At 33.8% G+C, this 14,820-nt stretch overlaps 2 protein-coding genes across 2 annotated transcripts; one reads left to right on the top strand and one right to left on the bottom strand.

Moving 5' to 3' along the window:
* Positions 1-7,536: 7,536 nt before the first annotated feature.
* On the top strand, positions 7,537-9,776 carry LOC18037951 (THO complex subunit 4B). Its single transcript, XM_024181922.1, has 5 exons — positions 7,537-7,819; positions 7,954-8,103; positions 8,545-8,613; positions 8,695-8,879; positions 9,320-9,776. The coding sequence occupies exons 1-5, from the start codon at positions 7,664-7,666 to the stop codon at positions 9,528-9,530; spliced, it is 771 nt and encodes a 256-aa protein (XP_024037690.1). The 5' UTR covers positions 7,537-7,663; the 3' UTR covers positions 9,531-9,776.
* Positions 9,777-10,672: 896 nt separating this feature from the next.
* On the bottom strand, positions 10,673-11,444 carry LOC18038415 (histone H4). The gene has a single exon (XM_006428972.2). The coding sequence runs from the start codon at positions 11,171-11,173 to the stop codon at positions 10,862-10,864; it is 312 nt and encodes a 103-aa protein (XP_006429035.1). The 5' UTR covers positions 11,174-11,444; the 3' UTR covers positions 10,673-10,861.
* Positions 11,445-14,820: the final 3,376 nt, after the last annotated feature.

The following is a 14,820-nucleotide window of genomic DNA, read 5'->3' as shown; positions in this document are numbered from 1 at the left end:
CTTACCATTTGAGTTCATGTGTGATGCATCTAATTATGCAATAGGAGCAGTATTAGGACAAAGAGTTTATCGAATTTCCCATGTTATTTACTATGCTAGTATGATATTAAATGATGCACAGTTGAACTATTTAACTACTGAAAAAGAAATGCTAGCAGTAGTGTTTGCATTAGAGAAATTTCGATCTTATCTCATTGGTTGTAAAATAATTATGTTCACAGATCATATTGCTCTTAAATATCTTCTCACAAAGAAATATGCAAAAGTTAGACTAATCAGTTAGGTGTTACTTTTATAGGAATTCGACTTGGAATTCAAAGATAAGAAAGGCACAGAAAATATTGTGGCTGATCATCTCTCTCTCTTTAATTTTGACAAAATTACAGTACCATTAACATTGAATGAGCTATTTCTAGATGAACAATTAATGAGTGTGGAAGTACTAAATTTTTTACAGAAATAAAGAATTTCTTTTGGGATGACTCTTATCTGTTCAAGTATTGTGCAGATCAAATTGTTAGACGATGTGTCCCAGAAAATAAATTTCAAAATATCCTTTCATTCTGCCATGAACAAGCTTGTGGAGGCCATTTCAGCGTTAAGAAAACAACTATTAAAGTTTTACAATGTGGTTTCTATTGGCCAACTATATTTCGAGATGCTTACACTTTTTACTCTTCATGTGATAGGTGTCAACGAATGGGGAGCATTACACGAAAGAATATGATGCCACTAAATCTAATTTTAGGGGTTAAGATTTTTTATATGTGGGGTATCGACTTCATGGGACTCTTTCCCCCCTTCTTTTGGCCATCAATACATATTGATTGCTGTTGACTACGTATCAAGATGGATAAAAGCAATTCCATGTAAAACCAATGATCACAAGGTGGTGATAGGATTTTTGAAAAGTAACATTATTTTACGCTTTGGATTCCCTCAAGCAATAATCAGTGATAGTGGTACCCACTTTTATAATAAATCATTCAGAGCTCTTTTGACAAAGTATTCCATCACTCACAAAGTGGCGACCCATATCATCCACAAACCAGTGGCCAAGTTGAGATCTCCAATCGAAAAATAAAGCACACATTAGAAAATATGGTGAGGCTAGACATAAATGATTGGTCATTAAGACTTGATGATGCATTATGGACATATAGAATGACTTTCAAGACCCCGATTGGGATGTCACCCTACAGGCTATTGTATGGAAAAGCTTGCCACCTACTTGTGGAAATCGAGCATCGTGCATACTGAGCCATCAAGAAATTCAACCTTGACATGTAGTAAGCTAGTAGAAAGAAGATTACAGTTGGTAAAACTTGAAGAAATTTGTAACAATGCATACGAAAATGCCAAGATTCACAAGCAACGAATAAAAGTCTTTGATGACAAGCAAATTATGAGAAAATCTTTCACTTCAGGTTAGAAAGTGCTTTTATTTAATTCTCGTTTGCACATATTCCTAGGTAAGTTACGCTCTCGATGGTCTGACTCTTTATTGTTCACACTATTTTTCTACATTGAGCAATTGAAATTAAGGACCTAAAGAACATTGTCACTTTTAAAGTTAATGGTCACAGATTAAAGTCATATCTAGAGTACCAACCACATAGAGAAGACACTAAAATAAATTTGAGTGACCTATCATATTTGAATTAAGATTTTTCTTTCTTTTTGGTGATTTGATTTTTTTTCTTTCTTTTTATTATTCTTTTACTAATTGAAATTATTTTTACATAAGTGTGTTCGTTTAACTATTAAGTTTTCTTTTATCATTGTTAATAATGAGTGCCTCAGCTAGACAGATCCTCTTAAACCTTCTTAGATAACTCTAACGTGTAAAATCTCATCTCAGAGGCCAGATACGATTTTGTAAAACACATTATATTTGGGATCTACAACCACCAGCGTTAGTATCCTATGTTGAGGATTTAGAAAGACAACTCAGAGATATTGAAGGAGGTATCTACGATATCCAATTGGAGCTTGAGGTAATTTCAATAAGAGAACGATTATAATTTTCTTTGTGTGTTTTAGTTTCTTACTATGTTTGTGTGCTTTAGTTGTAACCCCGGTTAAGTGGCGGATAACGGTACTCCGTGAAAATCAAGTCGGTTACTTCAGTTTCCTATAATAACTGACTTTTAAGGTGAAGGTATGGATAGAAACGAGATTTTAGCAAAGCTTCACAATCGATTCCCTTCACTTCCTCAGAATGTCCTCCTTACAATCTATAAAGTTTGGTCCAAAAGTATGCGATTACTTATGAGGAATAACATACCTGCTGACATCCATTGGTTAATCGAGGTCGTACGATTGGCAGGTGAGTTGACTTTAAAATTTATTGCATACATGCCTAGTTGTGGTAAAGGAAATTATGCAAGAAAACAAAGAGCTCGAAGAATTTCTGTTGCTTGTCAAAAGTGTGCCAAAATAAGATGCAATAAAAAACAATATTCTTTAGGAATGGTGTCTGATAACAAGGAAGACAAAATTCAATTCATTAGGGATGGCTTACATAAGGAGTCATTGGATCATATCATTTTGTCTCTTGAAACGCATCCTAGTGGATATGTACAAGGAGCAGTTCTCCAGTTATGGTCATTATTCCAGAAAGAGCATGCACGATATAGTCTCGAGAATCTGACTATAAACGACCTTGTTTGCCAGTTTATAAGAAGACTGGATGGGAAGCCCATCCTCGACCCATAGAGGGCATTCAAGTCATTTATGCACGTAAAACCAGAGGAAGATGTGAGACACAGTCACAATTACCTATAAATATTCTTTTATTTCTCTGTTGTTTAACCATTTAGATTATTGTCTTTAATAATTTTATTTTATCATTGTTTTTTTTTTACTGTTTGTTTTTTTACTCTCGAGCCATGTACTTTACGTGTTAATTGACACAGACATGCTACCTCATACACAGGTGTGACCCACTGTCACCAAGATTCTTAAATATGATTTTTTGTTAAGCACCCACAAATTATTTTTGAGAAGTATCCCAATGGCAGCTACTCCCAATAAAAAATTCAAGAACACTTGTGTGTTTTTTGGATTTAACTATGACAAACATAAAGAGTTCGTTGAGGTAGCCATAAATCTTGGTCGAAGTATAGCAGAGAGAAAATTACACTTGGTATATGGAGGTAATCGAGAGTTATCAAAATTGGTTTCAGAAACTGCTTTTTTCAGAGGAAGCCAAGTGTTAGGCATCATCCCAAGAACCCTAAAACATTTGGGTAATTTGTCTGACTCACCGACTGGAGAATAATTAGTCGTCTCAGGTATGCAAGAGATAATAACTTAAATGCTTAATCATATTGATACTTTTATTTTCCTACCAGGAAATCTTACAACCCTATAAGCACTTATCACATTAGCATCTTGGGCCCATCTGAATATTCACCAGAAACCCATCAGTTTGCTAAATGTCAATAATTTTTATGATGGCTTTATCATATTTCTTAACCATGCAATAAAAAGCTATTTCATTCTTTCCATAGTAAAAAAACTTTTTTATTTGTGCTTAAACTGTTAATGAGTTACTTGATCTATTACAAGCTTATAGACCAGAGCCAGACCCTAAGACCTTAGTGTTTGAGTATCCAAATAATGATGGTAATAGTAGCTGCAGTAAGAAGTGCAAATTAGATTTAACTCTCCGCTTGTAAATATTTTCTTCTGTGTTGCACCACCCAGGTGATATTTTTTAAACTTTACTTCTTTCTTTTAAAACATTGAGGACAATGTTTCGTTCTGGTCGGAGGGAGGGAATAGTTGACAATTGTGGAATCTTGGTTAACTTTTTACTGATTTTTGTTGTGGAGACTAACCGTGACTAACTTTTTGTGTTGAAGATGACTGAATATAGAATATAGTGACTTTAGAAACGCATTTTCTTGGTTTGAAAGTAAAAAAATAAAAAATAAAAAATCCAGACATTTTCTTTTTTTTTAATTAAGCTTTGACAATCATTTTTTTCTAACTTCTCCTTTTTAATTTCTTCTTTATAAATATACACTTTTAAATTTTTAAGTCGAAAATGACTGAATATAAAGTGTAATGACTCTAAAAAAGCATCTTCATAGTTAAAAAAAATTCAAACATTTTCTTTTTCAATTAATTTAAGTGTAACTTTTCTAATTAATTTTTCTACATCATTTTCACATTTCTGCATGTATATTTTCTTTTCATGTTTAGAATAGGTTGGGGGGTATAATATCCTTTGAACCTTAAAAAAAAATGTGTGATTTTTTAACATTGGATGATATGATGACTTTCAAATTTTAGTATTTGTATTATATTTGGTCTTAAGTGATGTTACGCCATGTTTGCTACTATATATGTTGATGTCGGAGACAAATATAAATTGCTTGAAGGAATGCACATGTCATAATAAATTCCAAGTGAGGTTTTGAGCCTGTCATTTTTCTTAGAGAGTAATCATTTTTTCTCATTCTTCATACAGTTTAGCAGTTTATTATTTTATACATGATTTCTAGATTTCCTTTGAGTTAACCCTCTAAAAAAAATTTGTAAGATAAAAAAATAAAAAAAGTGTGTTGCTACATCTAGAGATCCATCTAACTAGTAGATATGGAAGATTATTTAAAGCCCTAAAAGACGATGGAAATGCTCTCTTTGACCCATTTGAGCCTTTGTAGCCATTCCTTTTTGTAAAATATCCATAGTTAACCCTTTTGAGCCTTTTATTTATTTAAAAAAAAATTTCTTTGTCAAACTTATCATCTTGACCTACTCCGATTTGGAGTATTACCAGATATCTTACAAGTTCTATCACTTATTTATGTTTGAGAAAAATGTAAGTAATTATTTTGTACAGTGAAGTTGTGCCAAACAAAAGCAAAACAAAAAAAAATTGTTGTTTCAAAAAAAATAACAATAATAAATAAGTGAAATCCACCTTGTAATTTCCAAAAGATTTCTACTTTTTCTCAAACATATACTTTATTTTCCTTATTTCCTCTCCTTTGTTAACAATGTCCCTAGCTTACGTTACGTTCTAATAAAAGTCCTTCTTGATTTTAGGGATCTATAGTTTGAAGTAGAAGGTAGTTATATGAGCTAAAAAGATGTAGTGATACATAAAAAAATAATAATAAATAAAAGAAATGAATACATTGGGTTGACTAGCATTTTGTTTGACTTAAGATCGTGTTAGTTTTTAGCTGTGAGCATATTCCTTTCATCTTGGTGAGAGTGTGTGAGAGTGTGTGATATCACTTCTTTATTATTTTCTCTCAATTTACCATTCATTGGAGTAACTATTTTTATTGGGTTTAATTTCTTTGTGAGAGTGACACTACTTCCAGTAAGATTTTGGGGTTTGACATTGTCATTCTTGAAAGTGGCTTGATTACTATAGCTATGATAAAGTCTTCTGGATTGATGCATGTGGATGGTTGATGTGAGAGTGATATTTTTTTAGACTGGAGATAACACTTATACTTTTATTTGATTGTTATCATTAGTCTGATTAAATAAACACAATTGTTTTTAAAAAACAATCATTTTGGGTTTGAATTTTATTTTCGCTTTAATTGTTAGGGACTAGCAATAAATTGGTTGGGGGTTATGTTGAATATTAGAAAGTGTATATTTATAAAGGAGAAAATCTTCATTTTACACTTCAAGTCTTACTAACACCCCTACTTTTATATATTTAAGTCTCTTGTGATTTAATTATGTGTGTTGTATTAGAATTAAGTATTTTATGTATTTTAGGAGCATCATAGTCATTTCACAATGAACGAGAGATCAGACAATAAAACGGACATCACTTTTGAACTCAGGACAGTCGAAAACCTTAGGAGTATAAAGGGAAAATGGCATTGTTCACATGTACGGTACTGTCCATGTTACTATTCACGACAATGTTCATATTTACAGAACGATGACGTGGCATTGACCGATGACGTGTCATTGACCGATGACGTGTCATTGACTGATGACGTGTCATTGACTGATGAGGTGTCACGATCCTATTAGATTAAAATTCTTATGTATTATTGATCAGTGACGTGGCAGCATGTTAGTGGACCAAAAATCGTGCGTACGGTACATGCCTATACATGAGATTATTTACAACCAAACTGCGTCACTATTCATGCCGCCTCACTGTTCAAACCGAACCACTATTCAAACCGTGTGATCAAACCACGTCACTATTCAAACCGTGTAGTCAAACCGTGTACTATTGACACATGGCGTAATTTTGAACGTCCAAAATGTTTTTAATCTGATAACCATGATTTACTCAAAATATTTATAAAAAGGGGGGCTTCCCCCCTAATTTGGCATCCCTGAATTTATTTTTTAGTTCTATTTTATGTAATTCCTTCTTCATCTTATATTTTTTACGTATTTTAATAAATTCTCATTTTACCCTTAGTTCAATTATGAGTATCTAATTTTCTTTTAAACTTGGATTGAAAGTAAAGTCTCAACATGTATCATGAGCTTTATTTGGTAAATTTATTTTCTCTTCCCCTCTAATTAAGGTGGATGTTTTGACTTTTCGTCGACAAATAGTAATAATCATATCTAGATATTTAAAAATTAAAATAATATTTTACGGTAACACTACATATCATAAATATTTTATCCCATTTTTTTTTTAATAAAGTGCCCATTAGGCTTTAAATCCTAGCCGAGACCCAAGCCTCTTTTGATGCCCAGGTCAAGAATAGAAGTCTTAGTCGGCAAAATGTTTTAAAAATGGGGATAAAAAAAAATCAAATGGTGTTGCCCTGGCTCAAATCGTAGACCTTCGATGTGTTAGACTGACGTGATAACCAACTCAACCACGACAGCGCTTGATGCCAACTGCTGTCGCTTACTCTCTTGTTGGTCGAGCCCAACTTCCATTTACTGCATCCGCATCCGCATCCGCATCCAGACATTCAAATTGATAACATTCTCCAGGTGCCCCCTATCTTGCTTGAAAGAGCGATGGAAGAATATTACATTAGCTAATGCAGCTGCTTATGGGTTACTCTTTTCATTTGTTTGATTCCACTTTGCACAGGTGTGCCCAATTCTAAGTCCGATAACCCCCGGCTTCACCAATGGAGTGATGAAATTGAACGTACTTTGGTTAGTTATTCTGCTTGTATCGACTGGTGTCTATCCCAAATCTCAATCGAACTGATATTTGCCCAATGGATACAATCATACAATCTGCTCACGGTAAAACTTCATACGAATTTGATGTTACGTTGCCTTTTATATAACAAAACTTTTAAGTTCTGTTCACCAAAAAATTTTAGTTTTATAATTATTCATCAAAGCTTTTATGAAAAACCATGAAGATAATTTTAAACAAATGAATTAAATAAAAATCATTAAATAAATATAAAAATATTTAAAATATTTTAATATTTAGAAAATATTTTTAACTTCTAAAAGCTTAAATTTGAAATCTTTATTTTTTGAGATATAATAATTTATTTAATATTTTAAATATTCTACCTCAAAAAATAACCAAATAATAATAATAAATTATGGAATTAAATAACCGCTCTGACCCAGTTCCTTTCATTTCCTGTAAAACCCTAGCTTAATCCTCTAGGCCCTGCTTGTCTTAGCCATTAGTCGCAACCTTCACAGCCCAGTTAGGGTTTCTTCAAGGATGACTAGCGCCTTGGACATGTCTCTCGATGATATCATCAAATCCAACAAGAGGTCCAGTTCTCGCGGGCGCGGCGGAGGCGGCAGAGGTTCGGGCCTAGGCCCCGCCCGTCACACCTTCAAGCGCAGCGTCAACAGAACGGCGCCCTATTCCAAGGTCACTATTTTCTTTAAAAAACAAAAAAAAAAGAAAAGAAAATTTCAGCGCTGCTTCGTGTTTGAAATTACTTTGATTCTTGGATTGGATGTGTCTTTGTCGATTTAATTGAAAAGGAGTTTTTTCTGTTATAGCCGGTTCAAGCTCCGCAAGCCACGTGGCCACAGAACATGATCTTCAACGGTGCTGTTGCAGCTGCTGCGGCTCGATCTTCATCGATAGAGAGTGGCACCAAACTTTATATTTCAAACTTGGAATACGGTGTTTCTAATGAAGACATCAAGGTATTTTTCTAATTTATTTTTTTCTTTTTAATGGAACCGTGTCGTTTTCCTCGTTTATTTTACTTGGATTTGTAAGTTTGATTAGTTCTATTAGTTTAATATGAAAGTAGTGAGTGAGGAGCATAAACCTTGTAGTGATTTGATGATGATTGGCTGAGAACGTGATAATGCATTAATCTTTCATATGCAATCTTAGAATTTATACAGATGATTACAACAAAATTTTTTGGTAGTTTGAGGTACCAGCGAGTTGAAGGGATAGGAGAGAGAAATTTGTGAAGTAAAATCAGTTTCTTTAAGCTACCTTAGAGAGAAGGATCTTTTTTGCTTTTGATTTATTTATTCTTACGTTTTTTATGATTTCTATGTTCCGTCTTCACTCTTGAAGATGATTGCATATGGAGTTCTGTGTGAAATTTGAACTTTTCTTTTTTTCTGCAGGAGCTTTTTTCAGAGGTTGGTGAACTTAAACGGTGTTCTGTTCATTTTGATAGGAGTGGAAGATCAAAGGTAGCCTATCAAGTTTGGGATAATCATAGTCTTGTTACTGTTTCTTCCGCACATACTTATGCATATTGACATTTCTTCCAGGGAACTGCAGAAGTTGTCTTAACACGACGAGCTGATGCTATAGCAGCTGTAAAGAGATACAATAATGTCCAGCTAGATGGAAAACCAATGAAAATTGAGATAATTGGAACAAATATTGGACCTCCAGCTGCTGTGCTTCCAATTACAAATGTCATGTATGGAAACGAAATTGGCACTTCAAGAAGGTTAGCATTTGAAAAAAACTTTTCATGAGATTTTTGTATAAAGTTGCTTAACACCTGTGTTATTTATTAAATTGTAAAGTAGCATACAAGCCTGCTTCATCTTGCAGGATAAGTATAAAAGAACTCTTTTGTCAATGCTCTCACGCGTTTCTTATGTAAAATAGTAATGAATTGACGGAACTAAGTTGTTGATTCTGGATTGACTCCTATCTGTGTACTGAGATCTGAAAAATTCATTCTAGGGAGCATCAGTATGTGTAGAATAACTCTTATCACCATGATTGTTTGGTTGTTACATGGTACATCAGTATATAATTTTCTTACAGTTGGTTTTGTAAAGAGTTAATGCTTTTGGAACATGAAAGTACCATCTTATTTTTTAAGTAAATTAGTAAAAGTTCTGTTTTCCTGGAACTGATAAATTTTTGTACATGTGACAGTCACCTAAGAATGGGAGGTGCCATTCCCATTGAAAGGCCTCGCCGTGGCCGTGGTGGCCTCGGTGGCCGTGGAGGCAGGGGAGGTGCCAGGGGGGGTCGTGGAAGAGGTAGAGGTCAAGGTGCAAAGCCAAACCTTTCTGTAGAAGATCTTGATGCAGATTTGGAGAAGTACCATACAGAAGCAAAGCAATCAGATGGCATGGTTCATTGAGTTTTTCAATTGGCTGTTTAGCACCTTAGTACCATATTAAGTATGTTCTTTTCTGTCAACATGGCTACTTATATTAAGAGGAAGTACATGTCATACCTGCCTAGAAATAGTGTTTGTCTAGTTTTTGTCTGTACCTGGGCCAATCTTGCATTTCTTTTGTTTACATTTTTCCGTATCACCCCTTGGCTGTTGACTGGGGTCGTAGTAGTTAGAGATGCAATTAGAGCTGTATAACTTGAAGTGCTTGGCCTATCAAAAAAAAAAAAAAAACTTGAAGTGCTAGGAGCTTGGCTGCAAGAAACCAAAAGACTTGGATCAAACCCCTGGCTTCCTTCTGCTCTTAAACAGGTGAGAATTTATATTTCAAGATGGCTTGATCATGGATTTTTAATTTGTGTCATGTTGTCATTGATCCGGCAGCCTTTTGTGCAAGGTAATCGGTTCCAAACTTATGATTCATTACCTACATTCATTCTCTTTGCATTATTAGGTGCTGTTGACAACACTAGTAATGATGGACAATTGTGGAACTCAACTGGTTTGTTCCAACTTTACTGTTAACCGCACCATATATGCTGAGTTGAACTACATGATGAAGCAGTGAAAAAACAAGCTTATAGAAAATGAAGCCTGAACATATTTTTGACAACTGCTGATGCTGTCCTGAACTGTGGCAGTCTTTTATTCCCCATTTTTAAATTATGGAGAAATAATCACACTATTAACCGTTTGAATGCTTCACTGGTGGCTGCTCCTTGGTATGATGATCAATTTCACTAGAATCGTACAAGTATTTTGTCTGGGTAGTAGTTGTAATAAACAAGTTTTGTTCATCAGATGCAGTGAAGCAAGAAAAGAGAAGGTCTTATCCTTGGGAACTTTAACTAAATACGCGACCAAATTTCCTCGCGCAAGTAAGCAATAAACATTAATCACATCGCCAGATTCAAAATTGACAGCTCCCCATAAGCCTTTTTTGCTCAATCCTCGTAAATGAACTACCCATTTGTCTAAACATTTTCGAAGTCATTACCGTACGCTTACAATTTGCAGATTGCTATAAATTTCGTTTGCACGATACTACACTAAATTCAACAACAGATTCATAAGGCAAATCAAAATATCAAAGAAAAACAATTCAATGTAGCAAACATCTAGATTCTCATTGCAAAAGATGAAAACACCAATGAACCAAAAAAATAAAAAAACCCCTAGGAAACGGCAAATACAAGTTGCCTCCAATTTAAACCCACTCGCTAGACACAACCACGTTCACTGGTTTACAGGAAAAAAGGAAAACCCTAAAACACAAAATACAAAACGACGCCACATCAACCACCAAAGCCATAGAGAGTCCTGCCCTGCCTCTTGAGCGCATAAACGACATCCATGGCGGTCACCGTCTTTCGGCGAGCGTGCTCAGTGTAGGTCACAGCATCGCGAATGACGTTCTCCAAGAAGATCTTGAGGACGCCGCGTGTCTCCTCGTAGATGAGACCGCTGATTCTCTTAACGCCTCCTCTTCTGGCCAAACGGCGAATAGCCGGCTTGGTGATGCCCTGAATGTTATCACGCAACACCTTGCGATGCCTCTTGGCTCCTCCCTTCCCCAATCCCTTGCCTCCCTTGCCGCGTCCAGACATTCTGCTACGAAATTAAAATGCTAATTACGGTTTTCAAACTAATTGGGAATTTTTCTTTCTTTTTTCCCCCACTCTCAACCTTTGCTCGTTTTTTTTGTAGTGAAATATGGAATGAGGTGGTGGTAGGTATTTTATATAGGTAGAGTGAAAAGGTTGAGAGACTGAGAGGGGAATCTTCAGCCGTTGGATTTAGTGCTATCCACGGCTCAAAAGTGAGATACGAGTGGCTTGCTTTTGTTTAATTAAAATGGGAGATGGGATTTCTATACCGCTGGATGGCATGTTATCAACGGATAGGACTGGGAATCCCCGTCATTTCGATTTTCTGGGGTTTGGGCCGTCTAGTAGGCTTAAATGAACGGACGCTTGTGCTTGTTATGTAGCATTACTATAGCTCATTGGTGCGTTTTTGTTTGAACGGATTGGTGACATGGCATTGTTTTTCAGTATAATCGGGAAAATTGATTGAACGCTAGTTCCCTAGGCTCGTAATTTCCCGCCAGCAAGTTGCAATTAATTGTGACGATTAATTCTTCTCGTTTCAACTAATTGTGACGACTAATTCAACCGTTCGAAACAAGAATTAAATATAGATAATTATTCATTACAATATAGGTGTTTGTTTGATATAATTTATCTAACAAAAATAATATTTACACGGGTCAAACCCTGAAAATGAAACGCAGCATTTACTAAAGCCAAAAATGACGCTATTTTCCCTGCCAAATATTTTCCATTTTCTTCGTCCATGGAGCTCCAGCCATTTAAATAAGCTGATTTAAAAGTTACTGACAAAATAGAAAAAATTATAAAATAAGCTGATTTTACAAAATTTACCGAATATTATTTTCATGAAAAATTATGGAATAAGCAGTTTATTAAATTTCAACCACAATCCTAAACTAGCCCTATGACTATAAGTTTTCTCTCAAGTATTGGGTATGTGTAGGATTTTACATGATTAAAGTGCCGACTATTTTATTTAAAAATAAAAAAAGTGAAGTGGCAACAATACGTTTATACGGCAGCAGCAATTTTTATTGTGTAAGTTTTGTATATAATAGGATATTATGTAATTGATGAAATATTTAAGGGTATTTTTTATATTACATATTTTTTAGAAAAGTTTTCTAACTTCTACTATCAAAAGCTCAAATTTTGGGCTTTTTTTTAGTAAATGTAAATTAACGTATTTCAGTCTAAAAAAATAATCAAACACCAAAAAAAATTTCAAAAGTGCTTAATTTGATTAAATAAGCACTTATGGCCACTAGATAAGTCATATCAAATAAGCACTAAGAAAACTATTATCTTAATAAGGATATATAATTTATCAATAAATGAATAATTTATTCATTTATTAGTAAATAAATATTTATTAATATAAGAATAGTTTAATATTTTTTAATTACTTGTGATATCTTAGGACTTATGTTGCTCCTTTGACCAAAATTCATGTATGAATTTAAAAAATTATCACGTACATACAAAAAAATATTAATAAATGTTAGAACATCTACTTAGGAGCCAATAATTAATGTAAATATATTGTATATAAGCATAAATTTGATATTCATACTTTTCAAATTGAATAATAATAAAGATATAAATTTTTGTGCAAACTTGTTTTTGTACAAAATAATATGGCATGATTAAATACCTCTTGGCCTATATCATTTACTTTTATTATTTTATATTTTCATCTAATCAATGCATTTATATCACATCAGTTTATACAAAATAAGTTTTAATAAGAGTTCGTAACTCTATCACCAGAAGATAAAATATTTTAAATGGTTGAAGTACATAGAACATAAACTCTAAAAACACATCATTCATTAGTTTTATTTTTAGTCTCAAGTCATTGGACATATATTTTGGAAATGAGTTGAATTGAGAAATTTGAAGTTGTCAATTAAAAAAATTTCTTAATAATATCAATTTTATATGTTATTTTTTATTAATATATCTTTGTACTTGATTTAGGGGAGGGCAAATAACCCTACCCAACTTGACTTGATCCGATTCGCAAAATTGGGTTCGGATCAAATCAGATACAAAAACAAACTTTTGATTTGATTTGAATTATATTTGGATCGATTGGATTACAAGTTTGGGCTGAATTCGAATTACTTTTTTCCTAACACGTTTAACCTAAAGCCCGATCAGGTTGATCATATTTGCCCACCCCTAATTTGATTAATTATTGATTTATTTTTTCATTGGGCCTAAAAGATTTCAAAAAAAAAAATCACTTTATGCATATAGTGAGATTATCAATTTAGTCACTTGCTAATAACTTTTTTTATTTAATCAAAGTTATTAATTTATAAATGTTGTAATATAATTACTAACTAAAATTAACAAAATAAAAAATTTAGTTGTTATTTTTAAAAAATAATTCTAATATTAATTTATTATTATTAAATATTAACTTGAGTTTTGAACTTTTAATTCTATTGAATTTGATTAAGGCATATGGGGAAAAAAATGTACATGGGCTTGGAAAATGCCTGCTAACAATGAAAAAAATGAGAAAAAACTTGTCATGCTTTTTCTCAGACATAGCCCAGCACTGCAAACATGGGGTTATTGTTGAAAAGTCAAAGAGTTTTGGTTGAAAAAGAAAAGTGAGCCACATGCATTGCTTTTGTTTTTCAAAGTCGGCACCAAATTGCAAGCTATAAAATATTTGGCATTTGACAATCCAGCACCAAATGAAGAAAAATGGAAAAGTTAGCAAAATTTGTCAAATTTACAGAGATGAAGATTGACAAATTGCAGAGGGATTAGATGGAATAGTACTAGCTTCAAGCCTATAAATAGAGAGCATTTCTTCATTTCATTTCATCCCAAAATTTGTTAAGCTTATAAGTTTCTAAGCTTTTGAGAGTTCTGAGAGTGTGAGCAATTGGAGAGTGTGTGTGAGAGTACTGGGTGTATTTGGGTTCTGAGAAAGTGAGATTTCTTTACTCAAATAATTGTTAATAATACAATTATTTTTCTCTTGCTCCCGTGGACGTAGGCATATTGCCGAACCATGTAAATTTTGTATCCTTTATTTTTCTATAATTATTTGGTGCGCTTGATTCCGCATTCCGCGCACAACAAGTGGTATCAGAGCCGACGGTTCGTACTTGGGGAGATACGGTACTGTTCACGTATACGATACTATTTCCGTATACAGTACTATTCACGTATACGGTACTATTTCCGTATACAGTACTATTCACGTATACGGTACTATTCCCGTATACAGTACTGTTCACAAATACGGTGGAGACGGTCATTTGTACTTGGGAGACAGTCTATTATAATTAATGTGTATTGTTGTATGTCTAGGAAAGTTCTGTCAATAAAGGCGATAAGAGTCTAAGGATTCTAGTTTTTAATTGGAACCGAGTTCCCATCCAATCTCCTGGGAACTTTCTGGTGCATTTATTCACGCGAAATTAACATCATAGAGACTTTTTTTCAAGTGGAAATAGTTCGTTGAGAAAATGGTAGAAGGTGAAACTTTCAGAATTGGGGAGAGATCTACCGAGACTATTTCAGGAGACACTTCAGGTGGGAGGCAAGATTTGTCAAATCGCTATTCAGCACCTATTATAGGAGGCCAGAAGATCGATGTTAAAAAGTTTGATGGG

Source organism: Citrus clementina, unplaced genomic scaffold (genome assembly GCF_000493195.1).
Source record: "Citrus clementina cultivar Clemenules unplaced genomic scaffold, Citrus_clementina_v1.0 scaffold_6, whole genome shotgun sequence".
Classification (NCBI taxonomy): Eukaryota; Viridiplantae; Streptophyta; class Magnoliopsida; order Sapindales; family Rutaceae; genus Citrus; species Citrus x clementina.
This window is presented reverse-complemented; position numbering and strand designations above follow the sequence as displayed.